This window comes from Equus quagga, chromosome 5 (genome assembly GCF_021613505.1).
Source record: "Equus quagga isolate Etosha38 chromosome 5, UCLA_HA_Equagga_1.0, whole genome shotgun sequence".
NCBI classification, from domain to species: Eukaryota; Metazoa; Chordata; class Mammalia; order Perissodactyla; family Equidae; genus Equus; species Equus quagga.
In genome coordinates, this window is record NC_060271.1 from 67152028 (window position 1) to 67174960 (window position 22933).

Genomic DNA, 22933 nt, shown 5'->3' on the forward strand with positions numbered 1-22933 from the left:
TGACGTATGACTGTATGCAAGCAGTAACTCCCAAACTGGTGCGACAGGAACCTGAGGGAACTGCCACTTGGCAGGTGTTTTGTAGAACCTCTTCCTGGGGAAAAAGGCCTTACCAGTTCTCTAGGCGTCTCTGTCAACCCTAAATCCCCTCAGGCAATATAAATCAGTCCAAGACTCAGGTTCAAGCCACTCACCAGGTCAGGATGAGGAAGCTTTTTAGTGAAGATCCTCATGGACCCCTGGAAAACGTCAGTCACGATAGCTGTACAAACAGAAATCAAAGTGCAAATTCTGTCAGGCTGGAAAGCATTTCCAAAATATAGTCCTAACTTCTAAATTTCTGAAATAAACTAGCATCTTCCAGCATTAGACCCAAAGTTCTCACTAAACATAGAAGTACCTTCGTAACATATACCACCATGGCACCTTTATAATTATTTGTGTAAATTCTTTTATGTCTGTCTTCTACACAAGATGCTCTCTGACCTCCGGCACAGGGCCTACCCCATGAGAGAAAAATTAAGTGCGCTTGAAATGAATGATTTATAGCCTGGAGATTTATGAATCACAAAAAATTCATAAGCAAAACAAGATACATCCAAAGAACTTCCCAGAACCATATGCTGCCTGCAGAGGGAAACAATGTCCACCCTGCACCGGACGTAAAAGGAAAATGACAGACTAACGGATGGAGCAGAACAGAACCAGAGCAATGAGACAGAAAAGCACAACAGCGTTCTAGAATGCTAACAGGACACAAAAGTAGAGCACTCAGAGGGTGTATACAGGCTGAAGACAGCTGGTGTAGGCAGCAGGGCCATCTAGTAGGAAGAGGAGCAGGCCACAAGCCCACATCAAGAGACACTAACACCATCAGAACACAGAAAGAAGGAAAAAACTGTGTTAGGTCTCCAAAATTATTCACCCATCTCAGCAGTCTCTAAGATAATAGTTCTTTTTGGCATTCGTGAAAAATGCATGATTACTGCTAAGCCAACATGGATGCTAAGGGACATAGGGACTCAAAGTCTGAGAATCTGTATGGAGGCCAGCCTCATTCCTCCACATGTAGGCTCTGAGCAAGGAGCGAGCTTTTACTCTACTTCACCAGTCAATTTACAAGCCAGGCAAACCACCCCAGCTCCTCCTCACATTAACTCTTGCACAGCCAGGAGACTAGCAGTCTACAGCATGCTGCCCAGCCCCTCAGTGTGAAACCAGGTCAGGATTTCTAGAGCACAATAATATCCATTTCCACTTATTAAAAATGCCATCAGATATAACCATATTATAACAAAAAGGGAGAGGGGCCTATTCGGGAACAAAATTTACCCACGTATACAGATATTACCCTAACATAAAAACAGTTAGGAGGAAAAGGACGGGAAGTTGCAGTGTTTTTAAAAGGAAACACACGACTTACTCTTCTTTTTCTTCTTTGTGCCCCCCAGAGCTGAGTGCAGAGCATTCAGAAACCAAGACAGAAAGTCGACTCCATCCCCTGGAAAAGGAAGGGCGGGACATGTCAAAGCTGGGAGGCAGTACGATAACCCCAACCAAGCGCTGGTTGGCATGACTCCACATTCCTGGTTTTCCTCCTTCCTTTCAGGCCATGCCATCCCATCCCCTGGGCAGCCTCTTCTATCTGGCCATTAAATGACGGCATTCCTCAAGGACAAGCTCTTAGTCTTCCAATCTTTACTCTCTCCCTAGTCTCTCTGATCCAACCTGGACCTTCGATTATCATCTCTACTCCAAGCCTGTATCTCTCTGCCCATCAAAAGCCATTATTATACTTCCCCTCTAAGTCATTCCTCAGCCAAAAAAATGTTTTAAAACATAAATCTGACGTCACATCTTTGTGACATTTAAAAGCCTTCAGAAAGGCGCCAGCCAAGTGGCACAGCGGTTAAGTTTGCACGTTCTGCTTCAGTGGCCCGGGGTTCCCTGGTTCTGATCCTGGGTGTGGACCTATGCACCACTTGTCAAGCTATGCTGTGGCAGGCCTCCCACATAAAATAGAGGAAGATGGGCACAGATGTTAGCTGAGGGCCAGTCCTCCTCAGCAAAAAAGAGATGTTAGTTCAGGGCTCATCTTCCCCCCCAAAAAAATTTTTTTTAAAATTAAAGCCTTCAGTGACTCCCCATTGTTGTCACGATATAACCCAAGCTCCATATAACAGCATAGACAAACCCAACAATCTGGTCCCTCCCTCTCAATCTCCCCCTCCACTCTCCATTTAGAATGCCCAGCCCCAACCTGTCTCCTCCTCTACCTAAGACTCAGGTGCTTCTCCCTCCACTCTGACCCTCAGCCTACCTACATGTTTGACTGGGGGTTCTTGCTCCATGCTCCCTCCTATTACACACCTTGCTTCCTCTATCACAGCACTTAACACCCCATAATCACCTCTTTGCATGACTGTCTTCCCCACTAGAATGGCAGCTCCTAGAAGCATGTTTCTGATCCCTGCAGCTCCAAAACCCAGCACCATGAATGAATGTTGAATAAACTGACATGGATGCTAAAGGATACTATACGAAAGCCAGGTGCTAAGAGCTACAGACTATCCACTTTACTCATATGGCAATAATTAATTGGGTTTGGAGGGATGAAAACAGTCAAAACCGTTCATCAGAATATTCTAGCCTATGACCTGACAAAATGAGAAGCAAAGGTGGCAGGTGCTTAATAAGGGTTAGTTGGGTTAGTACCTTTCCCAGCCCCCTGGTTTCCCCTGAAGCTATGCAGTTTAGTAGTTTAGTTTACCAAATAAGACACACTTCTTATTCAGGTGAAATCTCTTGGGACTCTGAGCAGGGCAGGCTGGGGAAAGCAGAGGGGGGAGCCCAACCAGGCTATGCAGTGGACACTCACTCTGCCACTACAGGGGTCACTGCAAAGTGGAAGTAAATTTGTTCATCAAACTAGTTTTGTTGCCCTCAAGTCAGAGAACACGAACGACTTGTTCCTCACCCTGCTTGGTGATCTGAAAAGTCTTCTTGCTGCAAAGGACAACAGCCTGAAGCATCTCATGGGGAGAGACATGTGCCTTAAAATTCCGAGGGTTCCAGAGCTTTCTCATCAGCTCTCCAAAACGCTGGACCAACAAGAACATGATATCCCCCGGAGGACGCTTGATGTTCTTATAGTTGTCTTCTTCCAGGAAGTAGTTCCGGAGAGGAGGAACGTTAGACAGAGCCTGGAAGTCAAACATTCTGATTAATCCAAAGCTCCTTTGCAGGACCCCGGGAGCCAAGCTCTTTCAACTAAAGATCTTCTAATAGAACTGTGCCTGTGATGCCTTAAAGAACCAGAAGTAAATGGACTCCCAAAGAAGCCTACCCTGAGTTCATGAGAGAAACATCCTGTTATTGGATGTTTCATACAAAGCCCAGTGCTGCAGACACTTTGTTGACATGGATATGACAAAGGAGTTTCTAAAAAAAGTATTCAAATCCCTATCTGCTGACCAACTTATTTAATAATTTCCTTTGTTTACTCTAATCAGGCCTGTCACTACATTTAGATTCACGAGGAATTGAAGGCTAGAAACCCAAATACTCTTTTGTCATCCTCCATTTGGCTGGGGCAGAGATAACTATTGGGAGACCCAGTTCCCCCATCTCTCAACTGCACATTAAAATAATATGAAAATCATCATAATAAAATTTAGTGTTTTCCCCAAATGTAGTATTAAGAATGTGGTAACAAACCATACAACTGTATATAAAAATGAACGTACTCTATTGTGTGTTGGAAAATGGTCAAAAGGTTTAAGAGAACAAAAATAAATTTTACCTCATTAAGCAAAAAGACAAAAACCAGCCATGTTCGTTGAGGAATACATGCTCATGACTCTGGGAGGAAGACCACAGAATAGACCCCAAATAAATGCACAGTCTCCCCACAGGTCTTTCCCTTTGGGTTCATGAATCCCCACCTGTGCTGTGCTTACTATGAACACAACTTTCTTTGGCAAGGTAAGCCACTTAGGAGGAGGACACAAGGTTACTGCCAAATATAATATAAACCAAGGCGTCTCTGGGGAAGACAACTCAGGATGCAGAGAGCACCAAAACCATTAGAGGTGATTAGGAAAATCCCTACAAAAACAGCTTAAACAAACAAGAACTTCCTGCTTAGAGAATAATTACTTTAAAAAAAAAAGAGAGAGTTACTCTCAAATGGAAAAGAATATAGATAAAGTTTATCCTAATTCTCAGTTATCCATGCTGTGGAGAGAGGCTGCTCTCTGGCTTCACAATACAAATAATAGTAAGCGTCCTCGGAGAGAAATTTTCCAGCCTCCAGAGGGAGTACTTGGTCCATTCAACCCTATTTTAGTGGAATCCTCATTGCAGAGGTTTTGTTCATTCACTTTTTTTTTTTTTTTCTGCTTTATCTCCCCAATCCCCCCGTACACAGTTGTGTATCTTAGTTGCATGTCCTTCTAGTTGTGGGATGTGGGACGCCGCCTCAACGTGGCCTGACGAGCGGTGCCATGTCCGCACCCAGGATCTGAACCCTGGGCCGCCACAGTGGAGCGCGTGAACTTAACCACTCAGCCACGGAGCCAGGCCCGATCCACTTATTTTTACAAATAAAGAGAACTTGTTATGGAAATTAAAACCCATCACAAAGCCAAGACTAACTGCCCTAACCATGTTCAAACCCTACCTTCCCACCTGTAACAGTCCTCACAAAGCCGTGAGAGGCAGTAAGAGGAACAGTCTGCAATGTCTCTCTCCACCTAAGAATCTGACTTTCCCAAGGACGAGGCATGACACCAAAACTGAGAGATATACTTTTACAATTTTTTACCCCGTTCTTTTTATTTTTATTTTTGCTGAGGAAGATTAGCCTTCAGCTAACATCTGTGCCAATCCTTCTCTATCTTTTTGTATGTGGGACACCACCACAGCATGGCTGGTGAGTGGAGTAGGTCCATGCCCAGGATCCAAACCTGCGAACCTGGGCCACCCAACTGAAGCATGTGAAACTTTAACCACTACACCACGGGGCTGGGCCCAATTCTTTATGCACAAATACCATAAACAAAGTTTAAAGGTCAAATAAGAACTAGGAGGAAATATCTGCAACATATAACACAAAAAATGGCTAATAAATTATTTCTTAAAGTTCAGTAAAATGAACCAATAGAAAAATGAGCACATAAGGCCCAACAACTCATGAAAAAATAGAAGTAATTAACTTTAGAAGTGAATAAAAAGGTAAGTTAAAGTGGAGATACCTGTCAAAATGGAAAAAATCTTTTTCAATGGTAACAGTGACAATGCAAGATGAAGAACACTCTTGTATTGCTGGTGGATTTGCAAGTTGCTACAAACTCCCTACGGCCTAGAATCTAGGCCTTAGATACATTAATACAAGAAGAGGTAAAGGCTCAATAAATTATAATTCATTAACAAAATGGATTGACACATAATCATTAAGGATGCTGCACAAGAATACTTATTGATTTCATAATACGCTTTTAAGTTAAAAAATATATAAAGATACATGTATATACTGTTGCTTTACACATTAAAAAAACATGTCATTATGTATATTTTAAAAGTCCAGGAAACAAATATAAGAAAATGTAACAGTGTCACAAAAAGTGCAAGACTATACATGGAAGGACAGTCACTGTTAACAGTGGTAATAGGAAAAAAAACTGAGACAAGCTAAATTTTACCTACCAATTGGGGAATGGCAAAATAAATCATGATATTGCCACATAAGAGAATATTATCTATGTGTGTATATGTGTTCTGGAGATCTATAAACTGTGAACTACCCCAGGACAGAGCACTAGGAAAGGAAAGGAAGGAAGCTTTAACTTCATACATCTTTCTTTCCCCCCACTAAGTCTGTGCTTATAATTTTTATGTTTATAATTTTTTAAAATCAATGTTTTTGAGGTATAATTGACATATAACTTATTTTCAGGTATACACAGTGACGCACTATTTGTATACATTAAAATCAATTTTTTTCTGGTGAAATGGGCTTGTTAATTTTCTTACTTATGCTTACCAGCATTTTCTAAATTTTCTACAATATGCACATATTACTCATGGAATTTTTTAAAAAACAAAACAACTGAGGGGGCTGGCCCCGTGGCCGAGTGGTTAAGTTCGCGCGCTCCGCAGCAGGCGGCCCAGTGTTTCGTTGGTTCGAATCCTGGGCGCGGACATGGCACTGCTCATCAAACCACGCTGAGGCAGCGTCCCACATGCCACAACGAAGGACCCACAACGAAGAATAAACAACTATGTACTGGGGGGGCTTTGGGGAGAAAAAGGAAAAAATCAAATCTTTAAAAAAATTTAAAAAAAAAAAAAAAAAAAAAAAAACAAAACAACTGAAAACAGGACAACTTTGGCTTTCCGCCTTTCTCACTTTGGGGCTTAAGCACAGGGAGGGGCAGGAATGAGACATTAGACAGCCAGCAAAATGAACATCTGCACGGTAAAAAAAAAAATGCACCAAAAAAACCCACAACAATCTAGCATTTCTAAATGTTTCCTATTTGGTATTGCCAGGCCACAGGCAAATTCTATCCCTCATTCCCTGGAAGCTCCAGAGGCCAAGAGCTAGAGGCCAGAAGAGGCCTCATCATTTGGCAGTAGCCCCTTGAGCAGACATAAGAATATTATGCTTGGTACAGAACAAAAACTCAAGTAGAGTCCTCGGCAAGACTTGGTGTCTGTGGACCACATGACCACACTCTACCAGAAGGCAGTAATTTCTTAGCCCACCTTCACAGTATTCCCAGGTTACCCCCTCTCCCTCACTGTTCCCGTCTTGATCCTACCTGAAGGACAGCGTTGGCATAGTCGTTGGCCTTTATGTTGTTCAGTCCCACAATACCTGGCAGGTAAGTGGTGCCATCATACGCCCGAGACAGTTTGGCCTGTTTGTCCAAGTTTGCAATCTGCTGCTTTGTGAAGGTGGGCTTCAACACATACTGCAGAGCAAAAGAAAATTCGAAGCTGTCTTAGGGCTGTAAACAGTTCACAACATATATCTGGAACAGCAATTGCTGCTAAAAACAAAAAACACTTTGGTCACGAACGTCTCACCATATACCCAAAAGGGCTCCCAACAACAGATATTAAAACCAAGGTAATGAGGGGTAAGTCCTCTCCCCATTACTAATGTACAAGAGGATCTCCTTGTTTAACCCAAAACCACTGAATCCCAGGTCTTTCCTCAGAACTCAGGTTCAGCCAACTCCATGACAAACGACTGTTAGGAACTGCAGGAGACTCAAGTCTCTGCAGACAGCAGGAGTCTGAATCTCGGGGGGGACCTCACACTGACCCAGCACGTGGACCCGGCACAGGAGCAGGCGCACCTCCTCACCTGTGTGCAGGACTGAGATTAACGACTCCCTGTGGTTGGAGGGGCAGGATCAGGACCTGCCCAGCCCTAGAGCTATGAGGGCGATCATGTCACGAGTGGACAGAAGTCGCCACTAACTCTTTGAAACCTTGAATTTACTTCAGTTTCCCTCTCTGTAAATAATGTCCATAACTACTTCAAACTCAATTATTAATAGATCTAGAAAACTTATAAGAGTAACATACGGAGCATTTTAAAAACTGAGTATCAAGCTTTCCTTAAAAATAAACAGAGCATTCAGCACTATGAATACACAGCCACATGGTGAAAAGGAAAATAACAACAACAGTCCCAACATTAATGGAAGCCTAAGAGGACTTCCCACGTTTTCTACTTAAGTACAGTGATTCTCGGCACAGGTCACAAACCAGAGCCCACAGATGGGACATGCTGAGCACTCTGGCCCCATCAGGTCAAAAGCAGCCAGGAAGTGGTATGCAACTTGGTATCCACTGTCCTATGTCAGGCCCAATTTACATCCCTACTCCACAGTGTGGAAGGATAATTATTTAGCAAAAACGCTTTCACCTCAATGAGAAAGTAGCCATTTTGCTTCGGTCCTAACTCTCAACATTAAAAGCAGGAATGATGGATAGATTGCAGACCACAGGCTGCAATTATGAATCTTGACCTTCTTACTCGGCTTCCCTGGTTCCTCCCAAAGAGAAAGAAGCCTCTGCAAGCCCAAGGGACTGAGATTCTTCCCTGTGGGTGGGGCAGATCCCCAGAAGCCCTGGAGAGGCTCCCAAGAGAACTGGTTCCAAACCAGCCATCTTGGACACACACCGTGATATCCTCCAGCGAGGAATCGATGATCTCATAGTTGTCTGGAAGGCAGTAAAACTTGAGGGTGTGGAGGTTGAGGAAGACATGGTGGCTAAACTGGACGCTGTGAATGTAAGCATGAGACTTCAAACCCCGGCCTGTAGGGAAGGATGAAAGGCTGTAAGAGAAGCGCAGATCCCAGAAAGGCACAGATCAGCTTTGATTCTTTCACTATTTTGAACTGGAACATGTTAATATTAGCAAAAAGAAAGTACTATGCCATCCGTGAAGTGAATCTCCCACATGAACTTCTCTCATCACAAAAGTTAGCAAGAAAGAATAGAACATTAGTTACTTTATTGCCTAGATGGCATAAAACATTGGTTGGGGAAACTAATTCATATACACGAATATGAAATATCTATGTGTGTATATATATGAGCAAGTTTCATATATTAGCACAAATGAGAACTATCTGCATTTATTATATATAATACATGTATACACATACATTGATATGCACATATACACACAAACACATCCTTTAACAGTCTATCTTCACTCAGTCCTAAATTTCCAACTGCCCACATTGAGGACAATCCTACACCTACATACCTTTGTTCATGTTGCCACTCCTTTCTAGAATACCTCTCCCTTAACCCATTCAAACTCTAGATGTCCTGCCAGTTCAAGTCCCATCTCCACCTCCTCTATGAACTCAAACACTCCAGCTAACATTGATCTTTGCATATTTCAACTCCTATTACCCCTATTTATACTTAGTGCCACACAATCCAGCAATAATCCTTATGGTCTTATAGATTGCTGACTGTTCCATGTGTTAATCTTGACTATTCATCAGCTCCTTATAAGAGCAAGGAAAGTAGTTTATATTTCTTTTGAATCCTCCACTATACTCTGAACATAGCATTTGCTTGGTCTGAATGAAATGAAATAATAAATTTCCAGAAAAGAACAGAGTGAAAAAGTCCTCAGAGCAAAAGGATTCTCAGAAAAAGACATAAGTATAGAAAACATTAGAGATTCAAACCCCAGAATCTTTGAGATCTCCTACATAGTCTTTCACACAACTAGTTCTTTCTCCCTTTCATACGTATTCCGGTTCTGACCAACCAGAGACCCTCCCGCTGGTTTTCTAAGAGTACTCCAATTTCCTGGGAACAAAGATAGGGATTATTAGACAGGTCTCCTGACAGCAGCTTACTTTCTTTAAAAAAAGAAAATCTCTCTTGAGCAGATTTGTGGCTAATACTGAAAATTTAGCAAGTTTATAATGCATAACATTTATTTACCCTGAAAGTACTTGCCACACACCAGACAGGCATATGCATTGATATGCGAGAGGGAGATGGAACACAGTTTCTCAAAGTCAAAGTCCAGCACACTCCTAAGAGAACCAAACAAAAGAAAAAACAATTAACAGGGAGGGATGTCTAGGAAAGCAACCAAGGGAAGCAGTGCTGGTTCCGTGTTCCACAATGTCACAGAGCATCCTTCAGAGAATGGTTCAACAACCATATATAAATCGTGGGGAATATTAACTATTCCTCACTAGACATTTAATATAGCACCTTCACCCACCAAGGCCCAAAGCAGGGTAAAGGTGTCTCCACCAGACACATAATGCCAAAGACTCTCTTTCTTTTTAGTATTTACAACCAGCCGAGAACCTTCCATTGCAGTCACTTTCTCCAGAGGGAAAGCTACAAGCAGGACTAAAGTAAGAGGTCCGCAAAAGCATTCCAAACTAAAAGACTGGGGGTGCAAGAACATAAAAAGAGTGAATAAATCCTTTTATAAAAGAAAAATTTATTTTTGTCAATAAAAATAAATGGGAAGCCTGAGATTTTAGGGGACTATCTACAAATAGATCTATTTATTCAAGTGCAAAGTAATGGTATATGAGTACTGGGCAGGTTAAGTGAAAAAAAACTTTACCTCCACTGAATCCAAGTGACAAGGGGTTTCCTCTCAAATATTAATGCCAACTAATAGATGATGGTCCTGGTAAAACTGCACTATCCATTAAAGGGGTCACTAGTCACATGTGGCTATTGGTGTTTGAATTTAAAATAATTAAAATTAAACTTAAAATTCAGTCCTTCAAGTCACATTTCAAGTACTTACTAGCCACAAGTGGCTTGTGCCTACCACAATGGACAGGCCTTATAAAGAGTAATTTCTTTTTTCTTCATCTTCTTCTTCTTCTCCCCAAAATCCCTCAGGACATAGTTGTATATTCTAGTTGTAGGTCCTTCTGGTTCTGCTATGCGGGACACCACCTCAGCATGGCTTGATGAGCAGTGCTAGGTCTGCGCCCAGGATCTGAATCCGCAAAGCCCTGGGCCACTGAAGTGGAACACACGAACTTAACCACTCGGCAACAGGCCAGTGCCAAGAGCAATTTCATTATTATGAAAAGTTCTATTAGACAGGTCTACCCTAGAGCATAAGCTGAAAAGCATCCTAAGATGCCATCTGAGATTAAAGAAAAGAATACCAGGATGAGGTAACTACCTCTCCTTTAGGTCACACTTTTGTCTGTTTTTCTCTGTGGAATTCCAGCCACCTAGAGTAATACCTAGCACATAATGAGTGCTCAATAAATATTTAAATTTGCTATTGTCATTTAAGAATACTATGTATCCCGTTACTCCATCATACAAATTCAAAATGAGCTAAAAGCTTTTTATGCATGTGCTCACCCTAAAAAAACACGCCCTCTGACGCTTTAAATTGAAAGGCAAAGATTAATAAACATGGCAAGAAGGACAATTTTAAAAGGGATAAAATTTGTGAACATATTACTCAATGTACAGTCCAAAGACCTTTGTGCATAGATCCCATTGTTTTTTGCTGCCCTCGGAATCCCAGTTCTACTGACCTGTTAATGGTATCCAGGTATGGGCAGTGGCGGCTCCTCCTATCTTCGGAATCCACACGGCCATTCTTTGCTGAAAGGAAAATCATCACAGACTGTGAAAATGGGAAACTCATACTCAGGGTCAACTACAATTACAAACAAAGAAATCTAGAAACGGGAAAAATTAATCAAGATGAGCTCCTATAAAGGCAGCCTGGCAACACCCAAAAAAGCCCACCAACTGGACAAGCTACAAACTTAAGAATATATTTGAAACATATATGACCAACAAGGGATTCATTTGCAGATTACATAAAGAAATCTGGTGAAGCAATACGAATTCTTAAAGACAAACAACCCAATAGAAAATGAGGAATGCAGTCCACACATATATAAAAAGATGCTCAACCCCATCAATATTCAAGAAAACGCAAATTTCTTTGCATAATGATATACTACTTCACACCTACCAGAGAAGAAAATATAAAATCAGAAAATGCCAAGTGTTGGTGAATATGCGGAGCAATGAGACTGCTCATGTACTGGTGGCACATGAGTATGGGGCATAAACATGGAAAACAGTACAGCAGGATCAGAGCTGAAAATATGCAGACCCTTCGACCAGCAATCTCTTCCACTTAGACCCCCTAGAGAAAGTTTTGCACATGTGCACCACGAATGCTTTACTAAAAAATATTTATAGCAACAATATTTGAAAGAGCCCAAACTGGAAACCCAAATGTCCCCCACAAATACAATGGAGAAACAGATTGTGGTACATCATTCATAGAACACTATTTAGCCACGAACATCTACCTGGATGAACCTCAAAACTACGGCTAGAAAAAAAAAAAAAAGGCAAATCAAAAGACTACATACAATATGATTCCATTCATATCAAATATAACATAAAACACAGTACAACTTAAGGATACACAAGAGGTTAAACTATAAATAAAGTAGAAGTGATTAGAAAAGAATTCAGAATAGTGATTTACCTGAGCAAGGAAGGATGATAAATACAACTGGGAAGGGGCCTGCGGGAGCTTCTAAGATACTGGTTCTGTACCACTTCTTAAGATGGACAGTGTTAGGAGACAATTCTCCATGGGTCTCTCATGTTTCTGCACATACTGTGTGTGATCTGAGGCAATGACTGCCTCCAGACTACCTTGTCAAGGATGTTTGTATAGTGAACAGCCTTGGAAGACAGAGAAAGTGTCTTTCTACAGAGCAAAAGAGAGGCAAGCTCACAGTCCATTATAAAAGATTTGGCTTCTCTATGCTCAGAGTTCCTCTCCTATAAGGCCAGCCTTGGTGTGTAGGGGTTCTCTTCATGCTGCACCGTGGGAACTAACTCAGGGAACTGACACCAATGCTGTATTCTGGCTACTGCTGCAATAAACTGTGTCAGACCCAACAGTCTCATGTCTTACATCAGCATCTGTGACACTGTGGCAGACTAACTTGGTAGCCTGCACATAAGGTAAAAACTCAGATCCTTCTCAATTCTTGACAAGCAGTAGATGTACATCCACACTCTTCTTTAAATTGTACTTGTGCGTTATTACATTCAGTCTACCTTAGTACCTGTCATCTATTTCACGATAAAAATAAAAAGGAGAAAAAAAGACAAGACAGTAACAGCAACTGGGTTCCTAGTGTGTCCCAGAGAAAACAATCTCCTTATCACAGCTATGCAAAATATCTAAGAAACAATTTCTCTACCAAGGAAAGGGAAACCTAAGGTTGACAGAGTATTTAAGTAAAGGAAATCAGAGAATACCCTGAAATTACTAACAAGACTATTCAAGGAATACTTATCAAGCACTTTCTATGAGCAAGGACCCTGCATATAGCCTAGCGACATGTTTAACTGCTACTTCAATAAGCTACTACCTCACCGTAAAGCAAGTATCTAGCAAGATGTTCAAATCAGGAGTTCCAAGTTCAGAAAAGAAAAAGATGTAATTGGTATAAACAGGAAGACCTTCAGAAGTGGTGGAAAACTACTTAACGATTGGTAAGATAAGTTGGAAAAGCACACACTACAGACAGGGAACCAAGGCTGGGCAAAGAGGTCTCTAGAAATTACTAGAAGCATAAAGAACCCAGTGGAAGGAGGCAAAAAGTGCAGTCATGGAGGGGAGTGACAGCCTCACTGGCCACTGACAGGACTCTCAAAGGTCATGGGTTCCAGAACTATTTGCACTAATTTACAGAGGGACAGACACGTCAAACCCACTTTCCCAAACCACAGCGACTCAGTCTGAGAGTCACGGCTGGAATCCAGATATCCCGGCTGGGTGCCCGGATAATGGACAGTATGGTGCTGGTGCCAGGATTCAGGCTCTCGACTCTGATCTAATTCCAGAAATTACAGCAGGACTCACTCCCCAAATGTTTCGTAAAAGTTGAAAAAAGTAACACCTGTAACACAATTAGCACAGCGCCTGGCCCGCGCGTTAGGCATTCGATAAAAGGAAGCTGCTATTGTTATTACTGTTGCTAGAAGAATCATTAACTACGGTTACTATTAAGACTACTACTATCCTCACTAAAACGCAGTGGAGTCGGGACGCGGACACTGGAGTGTGGCTCCCCCGGGGAGGGAAGACTGGGAAGAGAAAAAGGAGAACGAGAGGGTGGAGCCCGCGCCCGGCCCCGCGCACCTCGCACCTCCCGCTCAGGCTCCGAGTCCTCGTCGGCCTCGCGCTCCCGCTTCACCCGCACCGCCGGGACGACGGGCGCCGGGGCCTCGCGCGCGCTCGCCGCCTCGACCTCCCGCTTCACGCGCACCGGGCTGCCGCGGGAGCTCGGCGCCTCGGTCTCCCGCTCCCGATCTCGCTCCCGCTTGACGCGACCCGAGCTGCCCCGCGACTCGGACTCGCGCTTCCCGCGGGTGGACCCACGAGATTCCCGCTTGGACCGGCCGGACATGGCCACCACCGGCCGAGTAGCCCAGCGCCGGCGCCAGGCACGCTTGAGTGAGCGGTACGCGGCCAATCAGGAGCGGAGCTGTTACCGAGCCCAGGGCTCTCTACGGGTCGCCGATGGGGACAAATCACGTTGCAGGAAACTTCTGGGAAGTACTGCGCCCCTTGTGGCCTTCTCGAACCTGTGTGCGCACCTGAGAACGACTTATGGGTGTATTGCCGCCTTACCCATAATTTCCAGCTTAAAGAGCCAGGAACCTTTTAGTGGCTACAGAATTTCCGGATAAAAGCAGCTGTCACTGGGCCCCAGATTTTTTTTTTGAAGAAGAAAGATCAGCTCTGAGCTAGCCACCACCAATCCTCCTCTTTTTGTTGAGGAAGACCGGCCCTCAGCTAACATCCATGCTCATCTTCCTCTACTTTATATGTGGGACGCCTACCACAGCGTGGCTTTTTGCCAAGCGGTGCCATGTCTGCACCGGGTATCCAACTGGGCGAACCCTGGGCCTCCAAGGAGCAGAATGTGTGAACCGAACTACTACGCCACCCGCCGGCCCCTGGGCCTCAGATTTTTTCAAGATAATTTGTGCCCAAAAACCAGAATTGGGAGATCGTCTCCACAGTCTCTGTGCCTCGGAGACTGACACCTCTGCACAGGAGAACTAGGCTATGTCCCCAAAGCATCCCCTTGACGCAGCAACCTGGAGTCTCCAATTCCACATTTAGAGGGTTATTCTCGGTATCACAGAAAAATACAATCGTGGGGCAGAGGGGTGCTTAATGATGATGCTACTAAAGCTCAAATCTCAGGGCTTATTTTCACGACCCCTTCCATGGTTTTGAACTACTTTGTACAATTCTACTCAGGTGTAATTGACATACAATGAACTGCATGTTTAAAGTGTGCAATTTGGTAGATAACTGATGGATGGATGTATACCTTCTGAAACGGTCACCACGATAAAGCTATGAACCTATCCACCAGCCCCAAAGTGTCCCTCTGCCCCGACCATCGATCTGCTTTGTCGCTACAGATTAATTTGCATTGTCTACAGTTTATATAAATGGAAGCTCACACAGCCTGCCCTCGTTTTTGCCTGGCCTCTTGTTCTGCATATTTGAAATTCACCCACGTTGTTGAGTGTATCAATATCTGGTTCCTTTTGATTGCTCAGTGGTATTCCACTGTGTGGATGTACCAGTTTGTCCCTGTTGTAATCACGAATTCCTAACTTTGTCTTTTTTTTAAAAGATTTTATTTTTTTTTCCTTTTTCTCCCCAAAGCCCCCTGGTACATAGTTGTATATTCTTCGTTGTGGGTCCTTCTAGTTGTGGCATGTAGGACACTGCCTCAGCGTGGTTTGATGAGCAGTGCCATGTACGTGCCCAGGATTCGAACCAACGAAACACTGGGCCACCTGCAGCACAGCGCGCCAACTTAACCACTCGCCACGGGGCCAGCCCCAAACTTTGTCTTTTTTAAGAGGACTCTGGCTGGCTCAGCGGTGTAGTGGTTAAGTGCGCCTGCTCTGTTTCGGCCGCCTGTGGGTTCGCAGGTTTGGATCCCACGTGCAGACCTTCGCACGGCTAGGCCCAGAGAGCCTTCGCGCTGTGCAACCGGGACGCCACTGTGTGCCCTGTCTGAGCATTCGCCTCCTTACAACCTCTTCTGAGGTAGGTGCTTGCAGTGTCCCCTTTTACAAATGAAGAAACTGAGGCACAGCGGGGTTCAAGTCAGCCGAAGTCACGCAGCTGGTGATGGAGTTTTTCACAGCATCCTATCACCGGAAAAAGAACGAGAAGGCTCGACAACTAACGCTGAGTATGTAATGTGTGCTTTGTGATTTTCCGAATTTTTGATACATCAGCCTAAATTCTTATTTCCTGTTGATAAATGTCACAAAGAAAAGCAAGGCCTTGCCCGGGAAGTTGAAGTCGCGCATGCGCCTTCCCTCCCTCCGCGCCCGGAGCTCCGAGCGCGGGGACGCTCGGCACTGCCTGCCCTTTCCGGGCGAGACTTCAGGACGCGGGGCCGGAAGTCGGGAGAGGGGCCGCCCGGGCCTCTTCCGGAGGGACGGCGGCCGTTGAGGCCGTTGTGGAGGCGGCGGCGGCTCTGCGCGCTGGGTCCCAAATGGAAGCGGCGCCGGATCCCAGGCCGGGGCTCTGCTGCAAGCCTGGCGGGCGGCTGGACATGAGTCACGGCTTCGTGCACCATATCCGAAGGAACCAGCTCGCCCGGTACCGCCCCGCCCCGCGCCGCCGCCCCCAGCCTGGCCCGGCCCGGCCGTCCCTGACTCCCGCTCGGCTCCCCGCAGGGACGACTACGACAAGAAGGTGAAGCAGGCGGCCAAGGAGAAGGCGAGGAGGCGGCACACGCCCGCGCCGACGCGGCCCCGCAAGCCCGACCTGCAGGTGTACCTGCCGCGACGCCGAGGTGAGGCCGCCCGCCTGCTCGAGCCCGCGCGCTCTTCCGGCCCCGGGCTCTCTGCCCCGACGCTCTCCTTTCTCTGTGTGGAAAAAACCGCTTCTTAGTCCCCAAGGCTCAGCTCACCTCGTCCCTTCGCGGAACCTCCTCGACGCTCCTCAGTCTCCGCTCAGGAATTTCGCAGAACAGGGAGAGTTTATGGCTCCCAGTTAAGCATCATTATTCTAGGACACACGTGGAAGCCGGCAAGAAGCTGTCTGTCTGCCGGTTTACCCCACCGTGCTAGATTTTCCTATTTCCACTACCTAACGGAAAGCCTGGCCTAGCTGTAGGCGACCAGGACATAATTGTGGAATGAAGCCCAAACCCCGTAAATGGCCTTTTTCCCCAGCTTACCTGCAACCAAGAGAGCACGATAGTTAACATATGGCACTAAATTTGTTGAGCGTTACTTAAAGTGCTCTTAGATCTTACGTACATTAATTCACTTAGTTTTCAAAGGACCCGGTAAGATGGGAACTGTTATCATTTCTATTTCACAGTTAGGAAACAGGCACAGAGAGGTTAAGTAACTTGGCCAAGATCTCAGAGTTAGTAAACGGCAGAGCCTGGATTTGAACCCAAGCAGAGCTCTATCCACTTCTCCACTATTTTCCGACCCTACTCACTAGACAAATGCATTGTGTACCTACTATGTGATAGGACTGTGCTGGCCCGGGAGCAGGGATACAAAGGTAAATGAAACTCCTGATTGGCGGCGGCACACTTCACACACACACACACACACACACACTGTCCATAAGAAGATTGGGGCTTTCTTTACGGTATGTTTTCCGATGTCATCTCTGTGGGCAGGGGCTCCAGCAGCCTTTCCCTCTTCCCTCTCACTCTGGTTCATCCTTCCAGATGTTTCTACCCACCCAAGCAACCCAGACTGTGAGGAGTCCGGTGAAAGCAGCAGTAGTGGTGGCTCCGAGCCAGAACCTTCTGGCCATCAGCTCTTCTGCTTAGAATATGAGGCAGACAGCGGAGAGGTCACCTCAGTTATCGTGTATCAGGTACGCCTCTTGGAAACAGCTGCAGCCTGAAGGTCCTGGGCCATGGTAGAAATCACTGCCAGACCCTGAATCATTGTTTTCCTCAGTGCCAGTGGGAAACGTCTGCTCCACGTGGGAGCAGAGACTGCTGGGCAATACTTTTGAGCACAACTCACTTCCATCCTACAGTGATTCTCAGTGGGCAACAGGGAGGGCTCTTGGCCCCCAGTTGAGAATCACTATTACAGGGGACACCTGGGAAGTGACAGGCACTGGTGAGAAGCCATAAGTCAAACGGAGTTCTGTGAGAGTGTTATCTAGGAACAGGGCAGGTCGCCTTTCCCGAAGAGGCCAGGCCCTGAGCTTCCTGACTCTTCCTCCACGTAGGACGATGATCCAGAAAGGGTGAGTGAGGAGGTGTCAACACACACGCCTCTGGATCCACCCATGCGAGAGGCCCTCAAGTTGCGCATCCAGGAAGAGATTGCAAAGCGCCAGAGCCGACACTGACCAGGCTGAAGGCATTCTCTCCAGGCTGGATTCACTGCCCAGGGAGCTCACCCCTAGTTTGGGGGTGCCAGGACCAGTCTGAGCTGATCTTGAGACCCCCACAGAGCTGCCACATCCAGAGGAAAAGGGTGTTGCAGGGACTGTGCGTGGCCACCTCCCTCGCGGCTATTCTTGTACGTTGGCCCATTTGACCAGCCTAATATTCTGGAATTTTTTGAGAATTTTATCTGGCTAGCTTGGTGTTCTGGAAGCAGGGGTTCCAGGGAGAGCTGAGTTTTATGAAGCATTGTGCCAACATGGTGCTTTTTCACTGAGGTCATATGCTGTAGGACACCTGGCCACTGCTGTTCCACCCAGCTCCATGAGCCATGTTTGTTTTATGATTTCTTTCTATGTGCTTCTGCTCACTTCTGTGTTTCCCTAGATCTTTTTTCAACTCTGTTTCTTTGTTCTTTCCTTTCCCTTCTTCCCCACTTCCCAACGTGACTGTGTACCTACAGCTACTCAGGACTTTTAGAGGTGGGGAGTTCTGGGAATCTGCCTTTCTGACAAGCTCTCCCAGTAATTCCGGTACCAATAAAATGGGAGATCTTCAGTTTTGAGCCCTGCTTGCAAGCATGTTTCCCTCCCCTTCCATGGCTTTTGCAAGTTTTTCTCATGCTGAACCACTTTGCACTGTCTAAATAAGGAGACCTAGGAAGATGATGCCAGATTTCTTGCAGCAAAACTTGCCTTGGTTAGGGCTATAATTCCAGCTTTCGAGCTCCTCTCTAGTGGTGAACAGACCATCCTCTGCTCAGACTAAAGGGAATTAGCAAAACAAGCTTGAAATTAACTCTCCAAATGTGATTTCACAGTCTTGAATGTATGTACAAGGGAGTTCAACATTAGCAATAATTGCCTGTTTGGAGCCTAGTTGCCAAAACGAAAAGACCCAAACAATGCCCCAGAGAGAGTGAAATGAGCTGCTCTCATTTGCCAGTCTCATGCCCCATGCTTCCTCCTTCCCTATCTCTCAAGAGTGTACAAACTGAGATCCTTAGAGTAAAGATCCCCAGGAATATCACTGCTTTCACCTAATTGGACATTTTTCCTAAAGCAGGGTTAGGCTAAGGTCTGAGAAGTCCACACGACATCCTGCACACTAAAGTTCCAGGCCACTTCAGTTTTCCAGCAAATCGGCCCAACTTCGTTGACTTGAAGTATAGGACTTCAGTGAGCCTGTCAGCACTGAGACTTGTTGAAACCAAAGTCCCCCTGCCCTGGGGGTTTCTCAACATCAGGGTCTCAAGATCATTCTGGTTGTTCCATCTCAGCAGCTTTTCTCTTAAAGGACAGCTGAGGACACTGTTGGTTTGTGCCTTACACCCCTGAAAACCTACCACCTCAGATATGAGGCAAGGCAGCTACTTAAACTACACCCTTAAACTGCAACAAGCCACAGCTTGCAGTGCCAGTAGAATGCTGGAAGGTAAGTGAGGTGGGTAAGTTGAAGGGCCTGGTTGTGAAGGCATCCAGGACCAGACTGCTGCTGACCCACAGAGCTGACCCAAGGTTAATGCCTTCGACTTGCCAGTCCTGGACTCAGTTCTTCTTTCAAAGGAGAAAGTCTGCACTCTACTTACTCAGCTGGGCTAGAAGTGCCTTTTGACTTATAATGTTAACTACGCTCCAGAGCCTTCTGGGTCAAGGAGGCTATGCATACTTCATCCCCAATCTTCCTACAGCTCAGAGGAACAGTCATTTTAGTCGTCCAGCTCTTCAACTGATTTGACTTGGACATAGGATTTCACTGGAACTCTTAGGCTTCCTAGACCAGAAGTTCTTTTTGGGTCCATCTTCTCACAGCTGGATGGCCTGTTTCCTGGATTAATTATAGAATTTAGAGAGAAGACCAGAGGAGAAGGTTGGGAGCATGGCACCTCAAATTTTAGCCTCCATTCCTGTTTTGTGAGAAGGCAAGTGTGTGCCTGTTGTGTCCTTTTATGTGTTTATCATGTAATCCCCACTCTCAGATAAGAGACTGATAGGAACTCCTTGCTTGTAAAGTTTTTTTCTCGAGATGCTTTCTTTATTAAGTGCATATAAAATATTTTTCTCCCAAGAAAGCAATCTAATTCTTAGCTAATTTAGGCAGTATGATTATAATAAAGCACTAAGCCTGGTACTTAAATGAGAGGTTGTCCTTTAGACTAGGAGGCCTGCTGATGGTGACAACTGCCATTGCTCCAGGCATGCCTGATATGCTTCTCTGGTGATGACCGTCAGCCACTTGACACCCTTTTAACTCAGGCTCATTGCTTATTGCTATTCCTCATCTGGGGTCCAAGATGGTACTACCCAGTTTATTCACCAGACTTGCCTCCAGACATCTTCCAGCTGTTTTCAAAGATTGGTGCTTTGCCATCAAGGAGCATGGCATTTCCCACAGGCTCTAGAGCTGTCCCACAGAGGACTCTTCCCTGCTGTTTGATGTAGTGGCAGCAGAAGTGGACCAGCTGGAGCATTCCAGCAGGCTGCTTCAGAATCAACACTCATTTGACTAGATACATTCTTGGCTGTCTAAAAAAGTCTGGTAGCCTGATAGACGTATCTCATACCCATCCAAAAGGAAGTGGTCTTCACTTACTGAGGGTAAGCCGTGGATTTTAAGGCGCCGTGTTGCCTGGGCCACAACTGGTGGTGTTACAAACAGAAGGAAGCTAGGGTTTGCAGAGGCTTTGGGCTGTGCAAGAGTAAACACTAAAGCTTGAGTTCCAGCCCGCTGGCAAGCATGGAAGTGTCTGAAGAACGTAATGCAAGAAGGGAAAGAAGAATGTAAAGTTTTTTGTACTGAGTGAGAGTGGGAGCCTGTGGAGTCTGGCCAGCCAGTAGGACCGACGTGGGCAACAACCAGTGCTTCTCCCTGTGGAAGAGCCTCTGAAGGGGACATTCTGTCTCCATGGTCCACTCTGAAGGCACTGCCAACTAGAGATTAGCCCATGGAGCTGGAAGAAACCCTTTGGGGTAGTGAGTATCCAACCTTCTGTGCGTTTGGCAGGATCCGGGAATGGTAGAGTAGTGGATTCTCAACTGGTTCACAAGTATAAATAAGGCCTTTGCATATAGAAAGAGGAATAAGGACAGATTACTTTCCTACCGCTGAGTCTTTTGGGAGAATCACCATGGGATGTTGACAGTTACTTTAAACATTTTAAGCTCCCTCATTGAATTCCTGTCCTGTCCCTGAGGAATCTGATGGCCTAGAAGCCATAGGCACCCACCCCAAATTTCCTTAGTAGTTGGAGTGATGCTAGAAATGAAAACTTTCCGAGTGAATGGCTCCTCTGCCTTCTCAGAGCCACCAGGATGAGAGACTGGTTGCACTGGTTATGTTGTGATATTAAATGTATAAAAAGCCATACATTCTGTTTTCTCATTTCCAGCATTTTTGCTGTGTGGATGAATAAAGTGAAGTGTACAAATTATTTGAAAATCCTGGAAGGAAATTACTTTTCAAAAATAGTATTCTTTTTAACCAATAAACTTAACTATTTTTACAGCACAGTTTTTGCCAGGAGTGATGAAATCACTTGTGTACATATGAGAAGTGACGATTAAATGCCTGCCTTAAAATCATTCAGCATTTAAATCTCATCTCTTACTTTGCCTGTTTTAAGAACTGTCCTGATTAGGGCATAACAACTAGACACACATAGCGTTAGAGCTGGACGGGACTTTTAAAGACATAAGGTGGCCCCTTACGGGTGGCCCCGGGGCTAAGTGGTTAATTTAGCATGCTCAACTTTGGCGGCCTGGGGTTTGCTGGTTCAGATCCTGGGCACGGACCTACAGACCCTTCATCAAGCCATGCTGTGGTGGCTGGCATCCCACGTAGAAGAACTAGAACGACCTGCAACTAGGATATACAGCTATGTACTGGGGCTTTGGGGAGAAAAAAAAAAGGAAGATTGGCAGCAGATGTTAGCTCAGGGCCAACTCCCTCACCAAAAAAAAGTATATGAAAAGAAAGACATAAGGTTCTATTTCTTACCTGATACGCAACTCCTCCTACCAACTACCCAGGAAGAGCCTTTCTGTTATAGGGAGCTCTATCTTGGGGTAATTTTATTTGAGGGACTGTTCAGATCGTCATATTAAGCCAGTCTGCCTCATCATAGTTCTCAAGTGTTTGTCTTACCCCCACTGTGTTAGAACAGTCGGTTTAGAACCCGAGTAGTCCTCTTAGGCCTTCCCCATGGTAATGGTTGGGCAGGAACTGAAACCCAGTTCAACAAGCTATAGTAAGATTAAGAATCGCAAAACTTCCAGTGAAGTCGGAAATGCTGAGTTCACAGCAACATTGGGCAGATGAGAAAAAGGTGCCTGCTCCAATGGGAACACACCTGGGCAGGAAGATGGTACATCTCTGAATTAGAAAGAGGTACCCCTTTGTCCGGGGTCACAGAGCATGACCAGCAGAAGGTGTACTATTTTATAGTGCCGTTGTCTGTCCCTCCCACCCCCAGTACAGGGCCTTGTTTCTGCAGATTACCTTTGCCTCACCAACACTGCCAAACTTAAGCTCCCCAGCTCCTGGCAGGCTGGATCCATGCTCCCTTCAGGTAATGATTTGTCAGCCCCAGTGTTGTCTCACAAGGGCTCCACGGGGCTGCCTTCTAGAGTGACAGGCATGCTTCTGGTATGTGAAAGGAAGTATTCCCCCCTACCCCTTTTAATCATGGAAAGAACGTTCGGAAGGGCACTCTTGGCCTGTAAGTTTTGGTGAAGATGGTGGGTAATTTATTCTAGCACTATTCTGTTTCCTTTTCCCAAATTGCCTTGGGTCTCCCGCCTTCATCTCATCTTTTGCTTACCAACACCTGGCTACGTGTGTCTACTTAGAATGGATAACCATTGGTCTCTGTGGCCTTGCTTCACGTGAGTGTTCAGCAGTCAGGAAACATGTTTTGGACACTGACT

General features: G+C 45.3%; 2 protein-coding genes across 4 annotated transcripts in view; one reads left to right on the top strand and one right to left on the bottom strand.

The window, feature by feature from the left end:
- The window catches only part of USP39 (ubiquitin specific peptidase 39), a 30901-nt gene extending 16867 nt beyond the window's left edge, over nucleotides 1-14034 (bottom strand). The window contains exons 1-8 of the mRNA XM_046663014.1: nucleotides 13736-14034; nucleotides 11085-11154; nucleotides 9493-9587; nucleotides 8201-8337; nucleotides 6825-6977; nucleotides 2978-3203; nucleotides 1424-1501; nucleotides 195-262 (exon numbers count right to left, since the gene is read on the bottom strand). Coding sequence (XP_046518970.1) covers nucleotides 195-262; nucleotides 1424-1501; nucleotides 2978-3203; nucleotides 6825-6977; nucleotides 8201-8337; nucleotides 9493-9587; nucleotides 11085-11154; nucleotides 13736-14003 — 1095 coding nt within the window. The 5' untranslated portion in view covers nucleotides 14004-14034. The remainder of the gene's footprint in view (nucleotides 1-194; nucleotides 263-1423; nucleotides 1502-2977; nucleotides 3204-6824; nucleotides 6978-8200; nucleotides 8338-9492; nucleotides 9588-11084; nucleotides 11155-13735) is intronic.
- Nucleotides 14035-16014: 1980 nt separating this feature from the next.
- Nucleotides 16015-21589, top strand: C5H2orf68 (chromosome 5 C2orf68 homolog). 3 transcript variants are annotated; one of them, XR_006888584.1, is made up of 5 exons: nucleotides 16015-16237; nucleotides 16315-16433; nucleotides 17331-17482; nucleotides 17849-18144; nucleotides 19071-21589. XR_006888584.1 is itself a non-coding variant. In XM_046660805.1 (4 exons), the coding sequence occupies exons 1-4, from the start codon at nucleotides 16131-16133 to the stop codon at nucleotides 17969-17971; spliced, it is 501 nt and encodes a 166-aa protein (XP_046516761.1). In that variant the 5' UTR covers nucleotides 16015-16130; the 3' UTR covers nucleotides 17972-21589. The 3 variants fall into 3 exon arrangements, 1 of the variants encoding a protein (XP_046516761.1); XR_006888583.1 differs by having other exon boundaries at nucleotides 19074-21589; XM_046660805.1 differs by having other exon boundaries at nucleotides 17849-21589.
- Nucleotides 21590-22933: the final 1344 nt, after the last annotated feature.

Coding starts and splice junctions, on each gene's coding strand:
- C5H2orf68 (XM_046660805.1), top strand. CDS start 16,131: ATGGAAGCGGCGCCGGATCCCAGGCCGGGGCTCTGCTGCAAGCCTGGC. Junction 16,434..17,330: donor GTACCTGCCGCGACGCCGAG/GTGAGGCCGCCC, acceptor TCATCCTTCCAG/ATGTTTCTACCCACCCAAGC. Junction 17,483..17,848: donor CCTCAGTTATCGTGTATCAG/GTACGCCTCTTG, acceptor TCCTCCACGTAG/GACGATGATCCAGAAAGGGT.